The following is a 21,205-nucleotide window of genomic DNA, read 5'->3' as shown; positions in this document are numbered from 1 at the left end:
TGTCAAAATGATAATAATAACAATGATAAAAAGGGCTGGGCACAGTCGCTCACACCTGTAATCCTAGCACTTTGGGAGGCCAAGGTGGGATTGCTTGAGCTCAGGAGTTTGATACCAGCCTGGGCAACATGGCAAAACCCTGTCTCTACAAAAAATACAAAAATGTGCTGGGCGTGGTGGCATGTGCCTGTAAGTCCCAGCTACTTGGGGGGCTAAAGTGGGAGGATGGTTTAAGCCCGGGAGGTAGAGACTGCAGTGAGCTGAGGTCATGCCATTGCACCGCAGCCTGGGCGACAGAGTGAGACGCTGTCTCAAATAAAATAAAATAAAACAAATTAAATTAAATTAAATTAAATTAAATTAAATTAAAAGAATGCCTCATGGGGAAATGACAGTTGCTAAAACTGCGCTCTGCAGATGTGCTATGGGGACTGCGCCGGTGAAAGGATCCCATCTAGCTGGGAAGAGAAAGGAGGACAGGCCGGGTGCGGTGGCTCACGCCTGTAATCCCTGCACTTTGGGAGGCCAAGGCGGGCAGATTACGAGGTCAGGAGTTCGAGATCAGCCTGGCCAACATGGTGAAACCCCATCACTACTAAAAGTACAAAAATTAGCCAGACATGGTGGCGTGCGTGTGCCTGTAATCCCAGCTACTCAGGAGGCTGAGGCAGGAGAATTGCTTGAACCCAGAAGGCGGAGGTTGTGGTGAGTGGAGATCGCACCACTGCACTCCAGCCTGGGTGACACAGAATAAACCGACCCAGGAAAGCTACACTTGCTGAAAGTAAATGTCCTTTAAAATGACACATGGTAAATCTGTGATGAGTCAGAGATGAAAAGAAGGCTTGAACCTCCTGAACAAAAATTTTTCTCTTTAAGATCTGGGTTTATAGAAATCATAGCCACAGAACAACTCACAGGGACTGGAGTACCACCGTGCAGATTTGACTCCAATTCTTACAAATGATCACTGAGCAAGTCACTGCTGTGAAATTTACATGGGTCACGAAATAAAAAGAAAGTCCACCTTGGGCCCTGGAGGGCCCGTCGGGCATGGGGGTGGCCGCCTACCTCGGATCTTGCTGGCAAGGTGCTCCTTGGAGGTGATGATTTGGTCCATGTCGGTTCGGATGACAGCCTGCATGGCCGGCCGCATCTGCTGCACCTTGGACAGCACCTCCTCGAAGCGCGCCTTGGCCTGCTCGTACACCATGCGGTACACGGCGTCTGAGATCTGTGGGCAGAGCAGCTGCATTGGCACCAGGGCTGAGGGCACCATGCCAGCTGCCGGTGCCGTCCCCGCTCCAGGGCCCCAGGCCTACCCACCTGGATCCATTGCCGCTGCCGCTCCTGCGGTTTCCCCTTCAGCCGCGGGCCAAGCTCTGCCTTCAGCTCAGGGCCTAGCTCCTCCATCACCAGGTTGCTCAGGATCTAGGTTGAGGAGGCACAAGCCAGGCCAGGGGCTGGAGAGCGCTCAGATGGCCTGTTTCTCTCCGCATTCCCACACGCCGGGCCGCTCCAGCCCCCACCTCCTCCACGACTGGCCCATTGCTTCACCGTCCCCACTGCCCTCTCTCCTGAGCTTCATCGCCACAGGTCCCAACCGATCTGCCTGGGCATCCTGTAGGATCCTCAGACTCAGGGGCCAGCCCCAGGGCCTTTGCACAGGCTGCCTTCCCTACCTGGATTACCACACTCTTTCCCTGCTTTGCCTGCACATGGAAGTGTACATTTATTTGCCAAATGTCTGTTTCTCCTGCTAGACAGAGAGCTCCCTGAGGGCCAGGGATGTGTCCACATTGTTCCCAGCTGCACCCCAGCGCCCCGTCCAGGCACTCAGATGCCCAGTAAGTGATGAATAAAACAGTGAGTATCTCCACCAGCACCGGCCCCTGCAATTGTCCAAACCTGAGCATGTCGTCTCCTTCCAAACCAGCAGCACCCCAGAGCCTCATCTCTCTACTCAGCCCTGTGCCCCCCCCCACCCCCACTGGGTCCTCGGGTGACTTCTGAGGTTTCCCTACCAGCCCGTCTGGCCTCACCTGCACCTCGTTCCCACACAGCATCTCCCAGGTGCCGTACAGCTCCTTGGACTGTCGGTACATGCGGATGGCATCTGTGAATGCGGGGCCCTCCACCTTGGAGTCCTCAGGGATTCCTGCCCAGGAGACAGAGGGGGAGAGGAGGTCAGCAGATGGCCCAGTGGCCTCTACCAAGACCAACTGACAACTGACCAGAACCCCCCCACCTCCGCACACACACAGCATGCACCTCAGGAGGGGCAGCTGGGACCCCCACTTCCCTCGTCATTAGAGCAGTCGTGGTTGTATCTGACAGACAAGAGCAGTCATGACCCACCACCAACAGCGATGAGACAGCCCCCCGTGCCTCTTTAGCTCCTGAAATCCTCCCAACCACCCCAAGACCTGGGCACTATCATTCGCCTTATTGCTTTACAGATGAAGAGACAACCGGTTGGAGGCCAGGCCACGGACCCAGGGTCACAGGGAAGGGAGTGGCAGAGCCAGGACTAGAAGCTCCCGTCCCATGAGCAGCCACCCAGAATGGCCCTAGAGGCACCCAGAGACCCTTGTTCTAGCCCCGGTTCCTCCCTGACTGCTGGATCAGGGCCCTTCGAACTTTGCCTGGAACAGGCTAGGCTATAGATATTCTCAGCCCTGCAGGCCATAAAACCCCTCCCGCAACGCTCGCCTCTACAGTCACAGCACAAAAACAGCCACGGACCATCCAGAAACAAACGAGCAAGCCTCTGCTCCAGTAAACTTTGTTGACAGAAACAGGCCATTGGCTGATCTGGGCCCATAGGCCATAGGTTGCCGAGCCTGGTTCTAGATCACTGAACCCAAAACAGCCTGTTTCATCTTTCGAACAATGGGAACAATGGTCTCACAGGTCCATTGCGGGGCTCTCAGGGCCACAGTGTAGAGACAGGAGATCAGGGCCCAGCACTGCCCTGCGCCACACTTTTTATCAATAACTGAGGAGCCAGCTGGCTGCCCCCCTGGGCCCAGGGTCTGTCCCTCTGTCCTGTTCACCACTGAGTCCAGGTCAGTACCTGGCACAGATGCTTGAATAACTTTGTTAAAGAAGGAAGCCGGGTGCGGTGGCTCACGCCTGCAATCCCAGTACTTTGGGAAGCTGAGGTGGGGGAATCACTTGAGGTCAGGAGTTCGAGACCAGCCTGGCCAATGGCGAAACCCCATCTCTACTAAAAATACAAAAATTAGCTGGAGGTGGTGGCAGGCGCCTGTAATCCCAGCTACTCGGGAGGTTGCCACTGAAGAATTGCTTGAACCCAGGAGGCAGAGGTTGCAGTGAGCCGAGATTGCACCACTGCACTCTAGCCTGGGCGACACAGTGAGACTCTGCCTCAAAAAAAAGAAAAAAAAAGAAAAAAGAATGGAAGGATTTACTATTAATAACAGCTAGAAAAGCACCATTTCTGAATTTTTGTCATTGTTGGTGCTGTCAGCAACCCAAACGCCAGTGAGGTGAACCCGAGTGAGGCATGGACCTCCCGATTCAATGCCGAGGAGGCAACTGGCAGGAAGTTGCAAAATCTGACTTGGGGTAAGAAGGTGGTTAAACACTGCCGAGCCAGGCAGCAGGCAGGCCCCGCCCCCGGCCGCATGCCTCTGGCCGCCGCATCCCCAGAGCCCAGGAAGGGGAAACGGAAGCCTGTGCATCAGAAACCCAAGGCTCCCACTGCCATGACTACAGGTTGAGTCACCACCGGCAGAGAAAAAGCCCCTCTCTGGGTCCCTCCCCTCCCCACACCCAGCTGACCACAGAAATCACTGCCTGTCAGAGCCGGGAGGGAGTGAGCAGGGGGAGGTCCGGCCCTCATCCCTACAGCACAGCTGCCTGGACGGGGACGGGGGCCTGTGGGAGTCTCACTCCTGCATTTCAGGGACCTGAAGTCAGGCAGGAGTGACAGGAGCAGGGCAGGGATGTTCCAGCCGGAGCAGCATGCAGAGCCCTGGGTGGGGGCTGCTCACCTGGGCCAGGGGAGGAGGTGCCCCAGACGCCCCACCCACCGCTCAGAAGGGCATGGTTCCTAGAAACCAAGTTTTGACTGGAAAAGCTGGACAGTGTGTTACCTGCTGGCTCTCCCACAGGGAGAGAGAATTTTCATCCTGCACGTACCAAGCCAGGTGTGCAGGCAGGGGTTGCTTTCCAGATGGCGAGAAGGTAAGGCGGAGGGCCAGGACAGCGGGAGGGAGCCCAGCCAGCCCCGACATTTGGGACTCACCCAGCCTCCAAGTGTGACAAGTTTCAGGGTCACCCCTCCTGAGCTCTTCCCATGAGCCCAGGTCTTAGGGGCTGAAGTGTGTCTCCACACCCCCAAATTCATATGCTGGAGTCCTAACCCCCAGTACCCCAGAACATGATTGTATTTGGACCCAGTGTCTTTTTTTTTTTCTGAGAAGAGCCTCACTCTGTCACCCAGGCTGGAGTTCAGGGGTGCAATCTTGGCTCACTGCAGCCTCTGCCTCCCAGGTTCAAGTGATTCTCCTGCCTCAGGCTCCTGAGTAGCTGGGATTACAGGCTCCCGCCACCATGTCCGGCTAATTTTTGTATTTTTAGTAGAGATGGGGTTTCACTATGTTGGCCAGGTTGGTCTCGAACTCTTGACCTCAAGAGATCCACATACCTCAGCCTCCCAAAGTGCTAGGATTACAGGCCTGAGCCACCACACTCGCCCTTGGTCCCAGGGTCTTAAAGAAGTAAGTTAAATGGAGGGGATGAGGATGGGACCAAATCCAACACAACTAGTGCCTTTAAAAGAATAGTACATTGGCCGGGTGCGGTGGCTCACGCCTGTAATCCCAGCACTTTGGGAGGCTGAAGTAGGTGGATCACGAGGTCAGGAGATCAATACCACCCTGGCTAACACACGGTGAAATCCCGTCTCTACTAAAAATACAAAAAATTAGCTGGGTGCCGTGGCGGGCGCCTGTAGTCCCAGCTACTTGAGAGGCTGAGGCAGAAGAATGGCGTGAACCCGGGAGGCGGAGCTTGCAGTGAGCCGAGATGCGCCACTGCACTCCAGCCTGGGCGACAGAGCGAGACTCTGTCTCAAAAAAAAAGTACACTTGGCTGGGCGTGGTGGCTCACACCTGTAATCCCAGCACTTTGGAAGGCCGAGGTGGGCAGATCACGAGGTCAAGAGATCAAGACCATTCTGGCTATAAAAACATTAGCTGGGGCCGGGCGTGGTGGCTCACGCCTGTAATCCCAGCACTTTGGGAGGCCGAGGTGGGCGGATCACAAGGTCAGGAGATCTAGACCATGGTGAAACCCCGTCTCTACTAAAAATAGAAAAAATTAGCCAGGCGCAGGGGCGGGCGCCTGTAGTCCCAGCTACTCGGGAGGCTGAGGCAGGAGAATGGCGTGAACCCGGGAGGCGGAGCTTGCAGTGAGCCGAGATTGCGCCACTGCACTCCAGCCTGGGCGACAGAGCGAGACTCCGTCTCAAAAAAAAAAAAAAAAAACAAACAAAAACATTAGCTGGGTGTGGTGGCAGGCGCCTGTAGTCCCAGCTACTCGGGAGGCTGAGGCAGGAGAATCACTTGAACCTGGGAGGCGGAGGCTGCAGTGAGCCGAGATCGTGCCATTGCACTCCAGCCTGGGCGACAGAGCAAGACTCTGTCTCAAAAAAGAAAAAAAAAAAGGAAAAGTACATTTCTTCTTGAGAAGAGAAAACACAGGCACACAGAGAAATGACCCTGTGAGGACTCGGAGAAGGCAGCTGGCCACCAGCCAAGGAGAGAGGTCTCGGAGAAACCAGCCCTGCTGACACCTTGACCTCGACTCAGACCTCCAGTTGGGAGAGAACAGATTTCTGCTGTGTAGCTGCCCGGTCTGTGGTATTTGTTATGGCAGTCTTGGGAAACTGAGGCCCCAGGCCTGGCTGAGGCTGCACACACATCAGCTCGTTGAATCCTCAGCTCACTGTGCCCTACTTTTCCCAGGGAAAGAACGGAGGCTCAGAGAGGCAGTTACTGCTCAAGGCCACTCAGCTAGTGGATGGCAGAGCGGGGCCTGAACCCAGGACCAGCGGACTCCAGCCAGACCTGGAGACCTTCCAAGAAAGGAAACTGCATTCCTCACTCCCAGGCAGCAGACAGAGGGGGAGGGACCACGGTCAGACAGGAAGGAGCCTTGACCTCTGCATCCCAGGCCAGCACGGAGGACCCAGCACAGCCAGTGCCCCAGCTGCCTCCTGCCACCCCCAGCTGCTCCAGGAATGCAGGATGTGAAGGGGTCCCTGGGACCGCTGGTGTCCGCCCAGCTTGGCCTCCTTCCCCCCAGCCCCCACTTCCTGGCAGCCCCTGGAGTGAGCAATTCCAGGCTCCACAAATTCCAAGCCCAGCCTCCAAGACGGAGGAAGCAGAGAACTTTCTCACAGTCCGTGGGGTGGAAGGAAGGCCTGAAACCAGCCTCGTCAGCTCCCGCCCCGGGGAGAAGGGGCCACTCGGCAGGACACCTTCCTGGCACAGGACACCTCTTCATTCCTTGGCCCAGCAGCTCTCTTGGGCCTCCCTCCGGTCCACTGCACCCTAGACCCAAGAACTCCCCCATGGCCTCCCCACCAAGTGCTCACTGTGTGTGCCAGGCTCACGGCCAAGTGCCCCACCCAGACCAGCTCTTCCCAATCATCTCTCGAGCTCAAGCTTATCATCATCCCCACTGCACAGATGGGGGACTGAGGTGGCCCTTCCCAACCTTGTTCTGTGCCCACCCCCTTCCCTATCTGGCCCAGGTCACCCACCCTGCCAGGCCAGGTCAGCTGTTAGCCTTGGAAACCTGGAGAGATGGCGCCAGGCCAGGGGCTGGGGAGGCAGGAGGCCCTGGGCCAGGCAGCCAGAGCCTTGAGTGCCTCCACCCAGTCCCAGCCCACAGTTCCCGGGTCCTGGGAACAGGAGGCCCTTTGTGGGCAGCTGGGCCCAGGTGGCAGGGGCTGGCCTGACTGAAGACCTGGTTCCTCCTGCTTGGCAGATTCCAGACAGGGCAGAGGTGGCTCTGGAGAGGCGGGCAGGAGGGGTGGGGTGAGCTGAGTCCCGCGGTAGCAGCCCAGAGGCCACTGGCGCCCACTCTGTCCCCTGCAAACTTCCACCTCTGCACCATGTGGCACTGCGCCCAAGGGTGGAGCAGGGGCAGGAACTTCCCTCAGGCCAGATCACCAGGAAGCAGTTCAGTGTCCAGGACTGGGTTATTCCTTCCCCAGGAGCAGAAAGACCCCCAGGGACCCCTCTCTCCTTGGAAGACCATCCTCAGCTCTTCTGATCAAATTCCTTAGAGGCCTTCAAGGCTCTTCCAGACCTGACCCCAGAAGCCCCCCTCCAGCCCCATTTCAGGTCACCCCTCCCCGCTTCAGGGCCTCGCGCAGTTCCTCCTCCCAGCCTACCCCTACCATCTGTGGGTCTCCCTTCATGCTGGCTGCCTACCTCTGCCTGGAACACTCCTCCCCTCTCCTCTATGCAGGATGTGAACACTCCTCCCCTCTCCTCTATGTGACCTGGCACTGCTGCATCTCCTCCTTCAGGTCTGGGACTTCTCCTTCAGGTCTCAGCTGAAGCTGAACCATAACCTCCTCAAGGGAGCCTGCCCTGATCAACCCCTCCCTCAACACACACACACACACCCTCACAGCTCCCAGGGTGGCTCCACCCAGTACCCAGCACAGCCGTAAGCCATTGCCCCGGCATCCTCATCTGTCTATCATCTGTCTCCCCTACCAGACTGCCAATCGTAGGAGGGCATGGAATATTTCTTGCTCCCTTGTTGCACCTCCAGTGCTTAAATCCAGGCCTCCTCAGAGTAGATACTAAAAACATTTGTTGAATAAATGAGTGAGCTGGAAGAGTCACCCCATAAGTTTACAGATGAGAACAATGAGGCCTTGAGGGAGGCAGTGAAGTTTCCAAATCACCCTGCAGGTTGGTGGTAAAATAATAATAATAATAATAACAACAACAAAAATCTTTATCAAGCATGAGGTAGACTCTGTGAATCCTCATAAACCCCCTAAGACACACAAGGCATTATCCCCACTTTACAGAGGCTCCAAGAGGTAAATCAGTTCCCTAAGGTCACATAGCTGGAAAATGGGAGAATCAGGATTGTGACTTTGTGACTCAGGGTCCAAGGGCTCAACAACCACACGGCTCTGTGAATAATTTCCTACCTTTTTCCTGAGCAGCACAAAACTGTTTTGATCAAGGAAGAAGATTAAGGGTGGTATTACATGGTTTCTTATAACCGCAGAAGGGAAATTAGAACAGCTGGTAGAGCAGGGTTGCCACACCATACTCAGCCACTAGGTGTCACCATTCAGCAATAACCCAGGTCCTGCCTCTCCCTCCCACCGCCCCTGCACCCACAGGCCGCTCACCATTGTTGCAGTGCCGGATGCAGTCCTGCAGCACAGCCTGCCACTTGTCCTGCTCGGCTTCCGTCATCATGCAGAAGTAGTAGTGACGCGCATAAGGATGCCAGAGGATGAGCGGGAACTGTGTGGGGCACTTGAGGATGGGGGCACTGCCCGACTTTGCCATGGTCCCTGTGGAAACAGTGCCCACTGAGCAGCTGCCCTCTGTGGTTGCCCTCCACCAGAGGATGGCAGAGAACTGATCCCTTGGCATCAGCTCTGAGGTCAGGCTCAGGCCCAGAGAAGGCCGGCCTGTCCCAGGGTGACCAGCAAGCCAGGGGGATGGGAGCAGCCTTCTTTCTGGCTGTGTCCTCCTCAGCCCAAAGCCTGAGTCCAGCATCTGTGTAGACTCATTTCTTAGAGTGGGTAATAAGGCACATCCACTCCAGTCTTGGGTTAGGTTTTAAACTGTGTAAAGCAAAAACAACACAAGATCAGAGCTCTCAGGTTCAAGAGTCAAACACTACCTTATTGGGTTTCCCTTCAAATTTCGGCTGTGGAGGCCAAAGTGTGGCTTAAGTGTCCACATGGGGAGGGAGGCATGTGGGGAGGAACAAAATACAGCAAAAGGAATTTTTCCCTCCTTCAATTTCATTCTCAAGGATATGTAAGATCCAGCGAGATAACTGGTCCTGGGTTTGACCCTGCCGCTGTTGTTAATGATATGACAATAACAGTTCTTCTTTCTGTCCTGGCTCTGGGTTGGCCTGTACTGGGCACATAGCCCCTTCAGGGTCCACACAACACCCTGAGGGCAGTCCTCTTAGTGCCTGTGCTTTGTAGATGCTGAAGAGGCTGAGATTCAGAGGGAGGAGTGACTCGCCCGAGCAGACACAGTGAAACAAAGCCAGAGTCACACTGGAATCCAGGAATGCTGCTCACCCAAGCCCTCCATCACCACAGAATGGAGGCATGACTCTACTCTCAAGTCCCTGGGGCACAACCTGCCCCCAGGCGGGCATGTCCCCTGCCCTCTAGTTCCCAGGGATCATCAGAGAGGCCAATGTTGTTTCCGTAAGGCTTCTAGGGAATTTCAGCCAAAGTGAAGCAAAAGCAGGATGCCAAAAAGAGTAACTCCTGACTAACACAGTGCTGACCCACAGGTTTATGAGGGAAGGTCACTGAACATCTCCCAGGAGGTTCTCAAGGATTTAGGGAGAGGGGAAAGGCAGACAGCGAGGTCCCCATCCACAGCTCTAAGCCTAGCTGGTCTCTCTGCAAACGTGGGGCTGAAAACAATGGGCTCAGGGCCACCCCTACCCTGGCCAGCTCCAGAGGCCTGTGCAGGGCATCGTGGCCTGGGGTGGGTGCTCCTTTACCTGGTAAGGAGTTGCCAATGAGCTCCAGGTATTGGTCCACAGAAGTGAGGATTTTGTAGCCTGCACTGTTGATGACAGCTCGTGGTGGGACCTGCCGCTCATAGGCCTGAGGGAGGCAAGAGAGATGGTCCCTGAGGGTTAAGGGTGTGGCCAAGCCCAAATCCCACCTGGCTTCAAGGCCCTACTCAGTGTGGCCCAAAGTGGGGAGGAGAGGGGAAGGAAGAAGAGGAGGCAAGAGAGGAACAGAGGGGAGAATGTCACTGTCATGGTGACTGGAGCAGTGTGGCATCCATAGCAACCTAGACCCTGGCTCTGGGCTCAATTCCTGGCTTCACTGGGTAGTGTCTGTGTGATGCTGAGGATAAAGTTCCTTAAATGCCTAAGCTTCAGCTTCTTCATCTATAAGACCAGGGAATCAAGAATATTCAGGATGGGGAAAACATTTTAAAATAAAAACAAAACCAGGGTAATAACCATTCCTGCCTCACAGAGCCATGTGAGGATCGAGTGAGATAATCTGCAGTGCCTGGTACACCACAAGGACTCAGCAAGCTTGGTCGAGGTGGTGGTTCTTACTGTTGCTACTGCTGCTATTACCTCTGTTCCCAGCAGCTCCACTAGTTGAGCATTTCTTACATATCAGGCCCTGTGCTAAGGGTATTGCATGCTTCACTTCACAGAATTTTCCCAATCCAAAAGGTGGATCACCCACAACACAACTTCATACAGCTGGGAAGTAGCAGACCTAGGACATGAACGAGGGCTATCTGTCTCCGGAGCCTGGGGTATTTGACCATTACCCTGAACTACCCCCACCAACTTCCTAGGTTCTGAGCACCACACAAGTGTCCTCTAGAGGAGAATTAGGTCTAGAAACTTATACCAGTAGCAGTGGGGAAAGCAGTTCTGATGGAATAGCTCATACAGCAGGGCTACCATGCTACTCCCTGCCACTAGGTATCACTATACAACACAGTTTCTGAAAGTAGCTCAGGAACTGTAGGGTGCTGATTTGCAAAACATGGTCGCTGATATTCAACACCACCCTAGAATTTATTAGAAATGCAAATCTTTACAGGCCGGGCACGGTGGCTCACGCCTGTAATCCCAGCACTTTGGGAGGCTGAGGAGGGCAGATCATGAGGTCAGGAGATCAAGACCATCCTGGCCAACATGGTAAAACCCAGTCTCTACTAAAAATACAAAAATTAGCTGCGCATGGTGGTGCACGCCTGTAGTCCCAGCTACTCGGGAGGCTGAGGCAGGAGAATCACTTGAACCAGGGAGGTGGAGGTTGCAGGGAGCCAAGATGACGCCACTGCGCTCCAGCCTGGTGACAGAGCTAGACTTCATCTCAAAAAAAAAAAAAAAAGAAATGCAAATCTTAGCTCCACCCCAGACCTGATCCAAACTCTGGAGGAAAGCCCAGCAACGCATCTTTCAGCAAGCCCTTCAGGTGATTCGGACGTGCTACCAGTTGAGAACCACTACTCTGGGGCACGAGGTTGTTCTTGACTTTATGTTGCTGTCACATTGATCTTCCCTGAAATACAGGGCACAGGCCTGTCCTTCTGGCTGCTCTGGAGAAATGAACAATTGAAGAAATCAGGTCTGTGGCTCAACCAGGTAGGGCTTCCCCAAGGGCTCGGGGAAAAGATAAGGCACAATGCTCCCATAGGATGTCCTTCTTGGACACCTACCCACCGTAGGGCAGGGGCAAGCCGGGGCAAGGAATGGCCAGATTGTGCCTCTAACAGCTCACTGTGCCTATGAGGATGGGAGGGGTCGGAGGAGAGGCAGGAAGCCCAGTGAGGAAGGAGGTGGCAGGAGGAACGCCCTGGAGCCAGAGGGACTGTAGAGAGATTAGGAGGGATGGGGAGGAGTGAGTGACAGTTGGTTATAAGGGACAGAAGGAGTCAGCGATATTCCCGAGATGAAGAATGAGCTGCCATCTGGAGAGGGCACCCAGGGCAGCCCACGGTTTGGGGGAGGGGAGGGGCGGAGGTTGTGCTCTGGCCCTGGTGACTGCGTGCAGGCTGTGCCGGTGGCATCTGGGGCCTAAGTTTCCGAGTGGGGGAGGGGCACACATGGCGAAAGCATGGAGCTCAGTGCGGCGCCCGGGCCAGGCCTCACCACTTTGTTGTCGTAGAGCACCAGCCCATAATTGTGGGGCACGAGGCTGAAGCGATTCCTCCACTTCTTGCTGTCCTCCTGGTACTGGAAGAGGTTCCCCGAGAAGATGATGCGCTCGTCCAATGGCACCTGTGGGCAGGAGGGGGCGGGGAGTGAGGCCCAGGTCCAGGGAGGTGGTGCTCCCCATGAAGCTGGCCGCCCAGCAGGGCCTGTGTGCGCACCCCCTGCCTAGCACATCCTCCATTTTGGATCTCCCCGAGTCCTCCCAAGGCCTCTGAGGCCGGGCTGCATCTCTTCCATTCTGCAGATGAGGAGGCTCAGAGCCATGGAGGGGCTCACCCAGGGTCCAGGCAGGGTGATGATGCCAGGACTTGAACCCAGGACAGGCACTGATGCAGGGCCCGGTCACAGCCAGGCCCTCCCTCTCCATCCCAGCCTTGGGCAGTCACAGCTACCTTGGAAGGGTCTGGGGAGATGGCTGCTCTCCACCCACCTACAGCTGCGGCACTGGCGCCCCACGGTCACTCCAGGGACAGGGGACACACCTACAGGCCAGGACTGCGAGGGCCCCAGTACCTAGGCAAGTCTCTCCCTGGTTCTAGGCTTCTGTTTCCCCTCAGGGCAATGACAACTTGAACAAGGTGGCTCCAGAGAGCCTCTCAGCTCTGATGGCTGATGAGACGCCTCCCTAAATCTGGGTGGGGATGGAGGAGGCCTCTGTCTGGGGGTGTTTGATGTCTGACCTACGTCCTGGCAGGTTGGTGACCTACGTGGGCTACAGAAACGCCCAGACTTTCCTACAAAGCCCTAGCTCTGGCTGACTCACAGCGTGTCTCGTCAGTTTGAGCATCGGTTTCCTCATCTGTAAAATGGGAACAGTAAGAGTTGGCACCTGACAGGCAGGTGCATAATACACAGGACCACCATGACCACTACTGGTAGGACTCAGCGTCTCTGACGGCCTCCCATCCTCAGGGACTGACTTATCTGGGGATGGGGAAGAAGGGAGATCTTTAAACCAGGGTTGGGGGCCCAAGCGGAAGCTATGGCCAGGTGCAAGGTGTCCTGAGCAGACAAGCTCCAGGAAGCTTCTGGAAGGAGATAGGCCACAATGGGAGAGGGTTCATCTTGGATGGGAGGGAACCCAGGGGAGTACAGTGTTCCTCTGCAAATTCTATTTGTTCTACAATAAATAAGGTGCATTTTGCAAAAAGAAACATTTCTCAGATGCAGTTATGGGGAAAGGGTGATTGCCATCGTGCCTGCACCTTCCTGACTTCCTGGCTCTGCCCTGGCACATCCCTGCAGTCCGGTCTCCTCTTGACCCTCTGCCCCCTTCACCGTGTCCCCCTGTCCGCAGCTCCCTCCCTGCCACTCTTCAAGGGGAAACACAAAACGCTCGTGGAAAAGGAGAGCCCATTGTGCTCACACAATAGGACCTGCAGGCTTCTTCCTACCGGGGATAAAAATATTTACAGGAAAAGAAAATGGTTCCCCTACCACTCCCTCCACCCCCACACAAAGTGGGCTTTGCCCAAGTCGCAGAGCTGCCCTTAGCGGTCTATATCCAGTGGTCTATATATAAACCGCCCACACCAAGCTCAAATCCCTGTCTTTTCTAGAAAGAGCAGACAGAGCTCTCATAACACCCTAGCAAAAGGTCTCTGGTTTTCGTCTCACCCCTGCTTAGGGCAGGAGCCCCAGGACACAGGGACGGGCACTCAGGGACAGGGCCAGTCCCAGCAGGAGGCTGTGCAGAAGCAGGCTTACGGCCCAGGCAGGCTCAACAACCCCCACCACCCAGTCCACCCCCAGATCCTGGGGAGCTCGCAATGGGTGGCTGGCTGTGGGTTTGCGTTTTATTTTTAAGACTTTCAAATGGCAGAGTCGTGTTCAATGGGAAGGCCTGCAGGAAGCGAAAGAGAACTCGACAGCCCAGGCAAAATATTCTAGACTCTGCAAAGCTCTCCAGTGCCTCGGTCAGAGAGAGCACAGGCCCCAAGGTCAGACAACCAGGACTCCTGTCTCGGCACCACCACCCACTGCCAGAGCCTGGACAAGCAGCTTCGCATCTCTGAGCCTCAATGTCCACATCTGTGATGCGGGCATCATCATAGCCCCTCCCTCAGAGTGGGGCCAGCAGACTGAGCAAACAGTACAGGCACCAGACAACTGCTGTTTTAGCCAGGCACTGTGGCTCACACGCCTGTAATCCTACCACTCTGGGAGGCCGAGGCAGGTGGATCACCTAAGGTCAGGAGTTCCAGACCAGCCTGGCCAACTTGGTGAAACCCTGTCTCTACTAAAAATATAAAAAATTAGCCGGGTGTGGTGGTGGATGCCTGTAATCCCAGCTAGTGGGGAGGCTGAGGTATGAGAATCGCTTGAACCCGGGAGGTGGAGGTTGAAGTGAGCCAAGATTGTGCTACTGTACTCCAGCCCAGGCACCAGAGTGAGACTCCATCTCAAAAAAGTAAAAAACAAAAAGACAACTGCTGTTTTATTATTCTTATTTCTATTGTATTATTATTTTATCATTATTATCGCTTTATTTTATTTGTATTCTATTATTGTTTCTAATAAAAACCACTGTTGTTTTGATCACCACTGGTGATTAATATTATTATTTCTAGTATTATGATGTTATCGTAACTCTGCATTGTGATGATCGGTTTCCTGAGTGGCAAAATGAGACCAAAAATACTGCTTTTCAGGGATTGTGGGTGAGTGGTTTCATTTCACTCTCCTTGCTCACATGTTGCTATTTTTCTACAATAAATGTGCACTCCTGCCTCCCCAGACTTAAATGAGGCCTCACGCAGAGGAAATGCTTCACGCCCTCAGCCAGAGCCCACTTGTCTTGGATTACAGGGACTTGGGCTGCCCATGACATTTCTTTCCAGACAGGGGAGCCATTCTGGCCCCACTCACCTGGGCTGCGTCCAAGGCCTCCTTTTCTTTCCTTTACCTACCACACAGATACGCACCTGCCAGACACCCCGGCCAGGCCACAGCCGGGCCCCTCTGCCGCTCTGCTGCCACAGGGTCAAGAGGTTACCAAGACACCGGGGAAGAGGCAACCTTTTTTGGGTCCAAAAGCAAAGGTGATGCTCTGAGCAGCTCCGACACATGGTCCTGACCTCCCTCCACCGGGTGGGCTGCAGTCACAGCAGAAAGGGCCCTGGGCTGGCCCTGCCTCTGCCATCCTGAATGAGCCACTTAAAGGCTCAGCCTTGGCCAGGTGCGGCAGCTCAGGCCTGTAATCCCAGCACTTTGGGAGGCCAAGGTGGGAGGATCTCTTGAGTCCCGCCCCCAGCCCCATGTCCGAGTCAATCACAGGTTCCTCTTCCCAGAAGGCTTTGCCAGCATCCTCTGGCCCATACTGACCCTCAGGCTGGAGCCAGGAAGCTTCTAATCCCTCACTCAACAAATATTTCCTTAGCAAACAGCATCCTACTATCTCTATCATAGCAGATCATGATGAGGCCAGTGACAGCGCCTTCCCTGCTTCAGGCACAACCACCCTGTGAAGGAGACGTTCTCATCCCATTTGACAGATGAGTAAACTGAGGCTCTTAGTGGAAGAGCTTGCCTTGAATTGGAGACTATCAAGACTCTAGAGCCCCAGCTCTGATGGTGGAGGAGGTGAGTTGGGAGGAGTCACCCACGGTGACTGAAGGGGTCTCAACAACACGATCTGGGTTACCTACCTATTGAGAAGTGGGAAGGAGGCTAGGCATGGTGGCTCACGCCTGTAATCCCAGCACTTTTGGGGAGCTGAGGCTAGAGGATCACTCGAGCCCAGGAGTTTGAGACCTGCCTGGGCAACACAGCAAAACCCCATCTCTACAAAAAATGCAAAAATTAGCCTAGAGTGATGGTGTGCACCTATAGTCCCAGGAACTGGAGAGACTGAGGTGGAAGGATCACTTGAGCCAGGAAGGTTGAGGCTGCAGTGAGCCATGACTGAGCCACTGCACTCCAGCCTGGGCAACAGCAAGACCCAATCTCAAAAAAAAAAAAAAAAAAAATTAATAAGCTGGACATGGTGGCTCACACCCGCCTGTAATCCCAGCATTTTGGGAGCCTGAGGCGGTCAGATGACTTGAGGTCAGGAGTTTGAGACCAGCCTGGCCAACATGGTGAAACCTCGTCTCTGCTAAAAATACAAAAATTTAGCCGGGTGTGGTGGTGCATGCCTGTAGTCCCAGCTACTCGGGAGGCTGAGGCAGCAGAATGCCTTGAACCTGAGAGGCGGAGGTTGCAGTGAACTGAGATCGCGCCACGGCACTCCAGCCTGAGTGACAAAGCGAGACTGTCTCAAAAAAGAAAAAATAATAATTAATTTTAAAAAAAAGAAGCTGGGGGGACTCTTAGAGGCCATCAGAGTAACAATGGGAAACTGAGGCCCAGAAAAGTAAAGTCACTCCCTTGAAGCCACATGGCAAGAAGGAGCAGAACCCACCCAAGTCCTCCCAGCACATCTCACCTTGCGCCAGAGCAGCTGGGCCTGCGGCAGCCCCGTGCCCTCGATCTCATGGCGCATGCTGTTGAAGAGAGCCACGCCATACTGGTCTTCATAGAACTGGAGGAACTCCGTCAGGATCTTCCCGGTTTTTTCTGGAAGAGAAGGACAAACAGGAGCGTGAGGTCCTCAGCGATGCTGAGGCATCGCGATCCTTCCCCTAGGCAGGAGTGGCTGCAAAGCCCCAAGTTCCCGCATGTAGAATTGTTTGCACAGGCTCCTCGCGCTCATCTGTGCTGCATTTCTGGCCAGAGCCCCGCGTTTCCTGTGAAAACCAACTGCCTTGGAAAGGGTAAACCTCCAGATGGAAAAGCGGGCAATGGCCACAGACAGAGAATCAAACAAATGCAAGTAGAACCAAGACTCCATTTCCTCTAGTCCCCGCTGGTGGGGACATGCACAAACAGGCCGTGTCACTCAGAGCTGGGGGTGCTGGGAATGGGGACAGCCATTTCAGAGGGTGGGTGTCCTGTTCTTGGATGCTCCCACCTCTAAGAATCTACCCCATAGAACAATGCGCAGGAGGACACAAAAGCGAATATGCACTGAGGCCATAGCGGGAGCAGCTGAATGTAATCTCTAGGGATACGTGGGTTCACCCAGGACAGTAAAAAGTAAAAAGATGGAGGGGGGCAGGCATGGTGGCTCCCAGCACTTTTCAAGGCCAAAGCGGGTGGATCACCGGAGGTCAGGAGTTGAAGACCAGCCTGGCCAACATGGCGAAACCTGGTCTCTACTAAAAATACAAAAATCAGCCGGCCATGGTGGCAGGCACCTATAAGCCCAGCTACTCAGGAGGCTGAGGCAGGAGAATCGCTTGAACCTGGAAGTTGGGTGGAAGGTGGAGGTTTCAGTGAGTCGAGATTGCGCCATTGCACTCCAGCCTAGGCGACAGAGCGAGACTCCATAAAAAATAAATAAATAAATAAAAATAAAACAAAATTAAATTAAATGAAATTAATTTTTTTAAAAAAAGATGGAGGGACCTATCTGGATAGGTGCCAACAAAAGGAAAGGGCTCATACTCCATTAAGGAAAGAAAGCAAGTGACAGAGTCACCTGTTGACTATCATCTCATTAAAAAAAAAAACTCTTTCTGGCCAGGTGCAGTGGCTCATACCTATAATCCCAGCACTTTGGGAAACTAAGGCAGGTGGCTCGCTTGAACCCAGGAGTTTGAGACCAGCCTGAGCAACAGCAAGACCCCATCTCTACAAAAAATACAAAAGTTTGGTCAGGCGCGGTGGTTCACACCTGTGATCCCAGCACTTTGGGAGGACAAGGTGGACAGATCACCTGAGGTCAGGAGTTCGAGACCAGCCTGGCCAACATGGCAAAACCCCGTCTCTACTAAAAACAGAAAAATTAGCCAGGCATGGTGGCGGGCGCCTGTAATCCCAGCTACTCAGGAGGCTGAGGCAGGAGAATCACTTGAACCTGGGAGGCAGAGGTTGCAGTGAATCAAGACCGTACCACTGCACCCCATCCTGGGCGACAGAGAAAGACTCTATCTTAAAAAAAAAAAAAAAAAAATTAGTCAGGTGTGGTGGCGTGTGCCTGTAGTCCCAGCTATTCAGGAGGCTGAGGTGGGAAGGTCACTTAAGCCCAGGGAGGTCGAGGCTGAGTGAGCTATGATCACGCCACTGCACTCCAGCCTGGACGACAGAGCAAGACCCTGTCTCAACACACACATAACAAAACCAAAACGCCTCCTATTCGTGCATATAGATTACTTAGGCTTGGGTGCGTGGAGGAGGTCTGGAAGGCAGCATGCCAGGCTGGGAAGGCAGGACCTCTGGTGTGGGAGTGGGGAGTGCAGAGTGAACGTCATTTTCTGTTTATTCCTTTTTATAGCATTCGAATTATTTTACAATCATGATTCCTTTCATAATAAAAAAATAAACAGTCTAAAATTAACGCCTCTACCAAGTGAACAACCTTTCTGCTTTCACTGGCCATTTGCGCCCGTCTTCTGCGTGGTTTCTGAATACAGGTGAGTGCTATGGCCTTGAGGGCAGGCCCAGGCCACATCAGGCTCAGCACCTGTGCTCCTGGGCGTTCCCATGTTCAGATGAAGGAGGAGGCCCAGAGAGCGTCTCAGACCCATGAGGGGAGAGGCTCCCTTGTCCTAAGAAGCTGCAGCTCGCGCCCCGACTGGGATTTGTGCTGGCCCGCTGTGTGGCTCCCCTCTCTGGGCCTCGGCTTCCCCCCATGCACTGAGAGGCTGGATTTAATGATGGACAAGCCCTGCCATCTCTGACAGTCTTGGATTCCAGGTTTTAAAGCCCTGGTCCTTTCTCAAAAGAGGAGCTGGCAGGACCCTGCCCCTTCCGTGGCCAGTCTCCAGGTACCGAGGGCACCTGGTTAGGATAACATTTCATTCCATCCTCTCTGTAGCTCTGTGAGGGAGAAACTGTTATCCCCACTTTACAGAGGAGGTAACTGAGGCCCTGAGAGGTTAAGTCACTGGCATAAGGTCACACAGCCAGTGGGTGGTGGAGCTGGGATGCAGTCCTGGGTCCCCGCCAGGAGGTGGTGGCCTGGGAGGAGGGCTGAGAGGGCATGCCACACGCCGTGCCTCACAGCTCATACCCAGGGTCCCAGGCACTTGACCTTCCTGCGTGTCTGCCCACATCCTGGGCCCTGCCTCGGTGATGGGGGTGGGGAGACAGCCCCCACCCCCTCTCCACAGACCCTGTCCCTCCCTGTGCTCCCGTTTCCTGGAATGAGGTCATGTCCGTCCAGATTCCAGTTTGGGGGTAGGAAGGGGAGAACGAATGAGGAATTTGCTTTGAATGCCTATTTTTTAAAAACCATAAACAACCAGAACTCTCTTGGAGACCATGGGAATTGTTTTGAAAAACGATGAGGCAGAGAGGGGGCCGGTGGAAGAGAGTCACACATTGGGGTTAACAGGAAAACAGGATGGAAGCTGACAATAACATCGGTGCCATAGTTGTCATCGGCACGGCCACCGTGCTACGGCAGGTTTTACATTTGTGAACCCAGAGAACCTCCGTGAGAACCCCAGGGAGCCACTGCTGTTGTTTTCCTATTTCAGGGATGAAGAGTTAAGCCACACACCCCATGGGCATTCTATCAATGTGGCCGGCAGGATGGGCAGGCTTGGGCCTGCAGGTCTCAGGGGTCGTCCTTTGGCCATGGCTCCAGGGCCCCCAGCCAGCCCCAGTGCACCCAGCCCGCAGACAGATCCCAAAGGGCTGGAGTCCGCCACCGTGGCCCTCAGGGAGCCAGGCCCTGGAGGGAGCTGCCATTGCTGTGAGGACTCGAACCCAGGTCTGCCGGACCGCAGCCTATGCTCAGCTGCCCGGACAGCACAGTCCAGATATGGAGTCCAGGCAAGGAGGAGCTGGGTTCAGAAAGGCCCCTGGGCTGGCCTGGGGAGGACAAAAGAGGGCAAGACTGAGCCAGGAGAAGGCCCAGCATGTCCCATCGAGGGACAATTGAGGCCCAAGTTGGGCAGGGCTATGGACCGGAGAGGAAGCTGCAGGAAGCTCTGAGGAAGGGAGACATGGGAGTGTGGGGACCCGCTGCCTGTCAGGCTGGGAGCTGAAGGTCAAGGCTGAAGGTCAGGTCTCTGGGCCAGTGCAGTGCTGCCCACAGGCCCAGGCCTCGGGCTGAGGGGACCCAGGCAAGGGTCAGGGATCCAGGATGCAGTTCCCTCTAGGTTTGCCACGTTGGCCCCAGGTGGAGCCAGAATCGCTCACTACCCAGGCTTGCTCTCAGAACTCAGGCGCCAAACAGGTCAGGTAGGGAGGCCGGGAACTCTGCTGGGGGGGGTCTGGTCTCCTTTTGCTCACCACTGGATCCTGGGCACCGGGCCTGGCACAAGCAGATGTCGTCGAGGGTAAGAAGAGTGGGGGGGTTGGTCCAGCAGCCAAATAGTTACTAAGTCCAAACAAGGGAAGGCCGTGGGGCAGTCATCGGAGGGATACTGAGGGAGCACCACGCTGGAGGTAGGGGGACGGCATTAGCAAGGGGTTATGGACCTTAAGGATGGCGCCCAGGCAGCACCGGGAAGCCGGCCCCGCTCAGAAGAAGGGTGGCAACCAAGGGAGAGCTGGAAAGGGAGGACCATGGGAAACAGGGCCACGGATAGCTTCTTGGCAGGAGTAGCCCCGAGCACATTCTTGAGAGATGTCCTCAGCCAGCATGGAAGGAACCGCCACGTGCTTTGTACAGAGGAAGTAACCCAGAGACGTAGAAGATGAGGACTCGGGTGCCAGGGGCTCCAGGTGTGGAGGCCAGAGGGACCCAAAAGGCCAGCAGCACTCGGAGGGGACCAGCCTGGACAAAAGGCTTGCAGGGGCCTTCCTGGCTGGACCCTGCTGGAAGAGGACCCAGGCGGGCACCACAGCCCTGGCGGGGGCTCAACCAGAGGACCCAGCCTGGCCAGGGCCTCACCTGCTGAGCTCTGGAACTGCAGCTCAGGCAGGCCCCACCCAGTACCCCACTTTTCCTTCTTGCTCCCTGCAGTGGCTCTCCCCCGGCATTGTCGCTTCAGGATTTTACAACCCAAATTCCCATTCCACATACCGGCCTGGGTGTCTGTGAGGGTCCTGAGCCCGGGTACCCCTCTTTTCTCCATACTTGCCCACAGCAGCACTCCCCATTTCCTGCCACAGCCTCTGGAGATACCACACGCTACGGATTTGGGGCAGATGTTAGACAGGGTCTCCAACACTCAGACTTACCACCCTGTTACGGGAATGTGAGCCAGAGAGGGTGAGCAGCTCACCTGAGGTCACACAG

General features: G+C 55.0%; 1 protein-coding gene across 1 annotated transcript in view; it reads right to left on the bottom strand.

Annotated features, from left to right (window-relative positions):
• The window catches only part of NIBAN2 (niban apoptosis regulator 2), a 63,130-nt gene that overhangs the window by 9,840 nt on the left and 32,085 nt on the right, over positions 1 to 21,205 (bottom strand). The window contains exons 2-8 of the mRNA XM_005582168.5: positions 16,397 to 16,527; positions 11,908 to 12,036; positions 9,775 to 9,880; positions 8,420 to 8,587; positions 2,043 to 2,158; positions 1,327 to 1,431; positions 1,072 to 1,234 (exon numbers count right to left, since the gene is read on the bottom strand). Of these exons, the coding sequence (XP_005582225.3) occupies positions 1,072 to 1,234; positions 1,327 to 1,431; positions 2,043 to 2,158; positions 8,420 to 8,587; positions 9,775 to 9,880; positions 11,908 to 12,036; positions 16,397 to 16,527 (918 nt within the window). The remainder of the gene's footprint in view (positions 1 to 1,071; positions 1,235 to 1,326; positions 1,432 to 2,042; positions 2,159 to 8,419; positions 8,588 to 9,774; positions 9,881 to 11,907; positions 12,037 to 16,396; positions 16,528 to 21,205) is intronic.

Source organism: Macaca fascicularis, chromosome 15 (assembly GCF_037993035.2).
Source record: "Macaca fascicularis isolate 582-1 chromosome 15, T2T-MFA8v1.1".
Lineage (NCBI taxonomy): Eukaryota > Metazoa > Chordata > Mammalia > Primates > Cercopithecidae > Macaca > Macaca fascicularis.
This window is presented reverse-complemented; position numbering and strand designations above follow the sequence as displayed.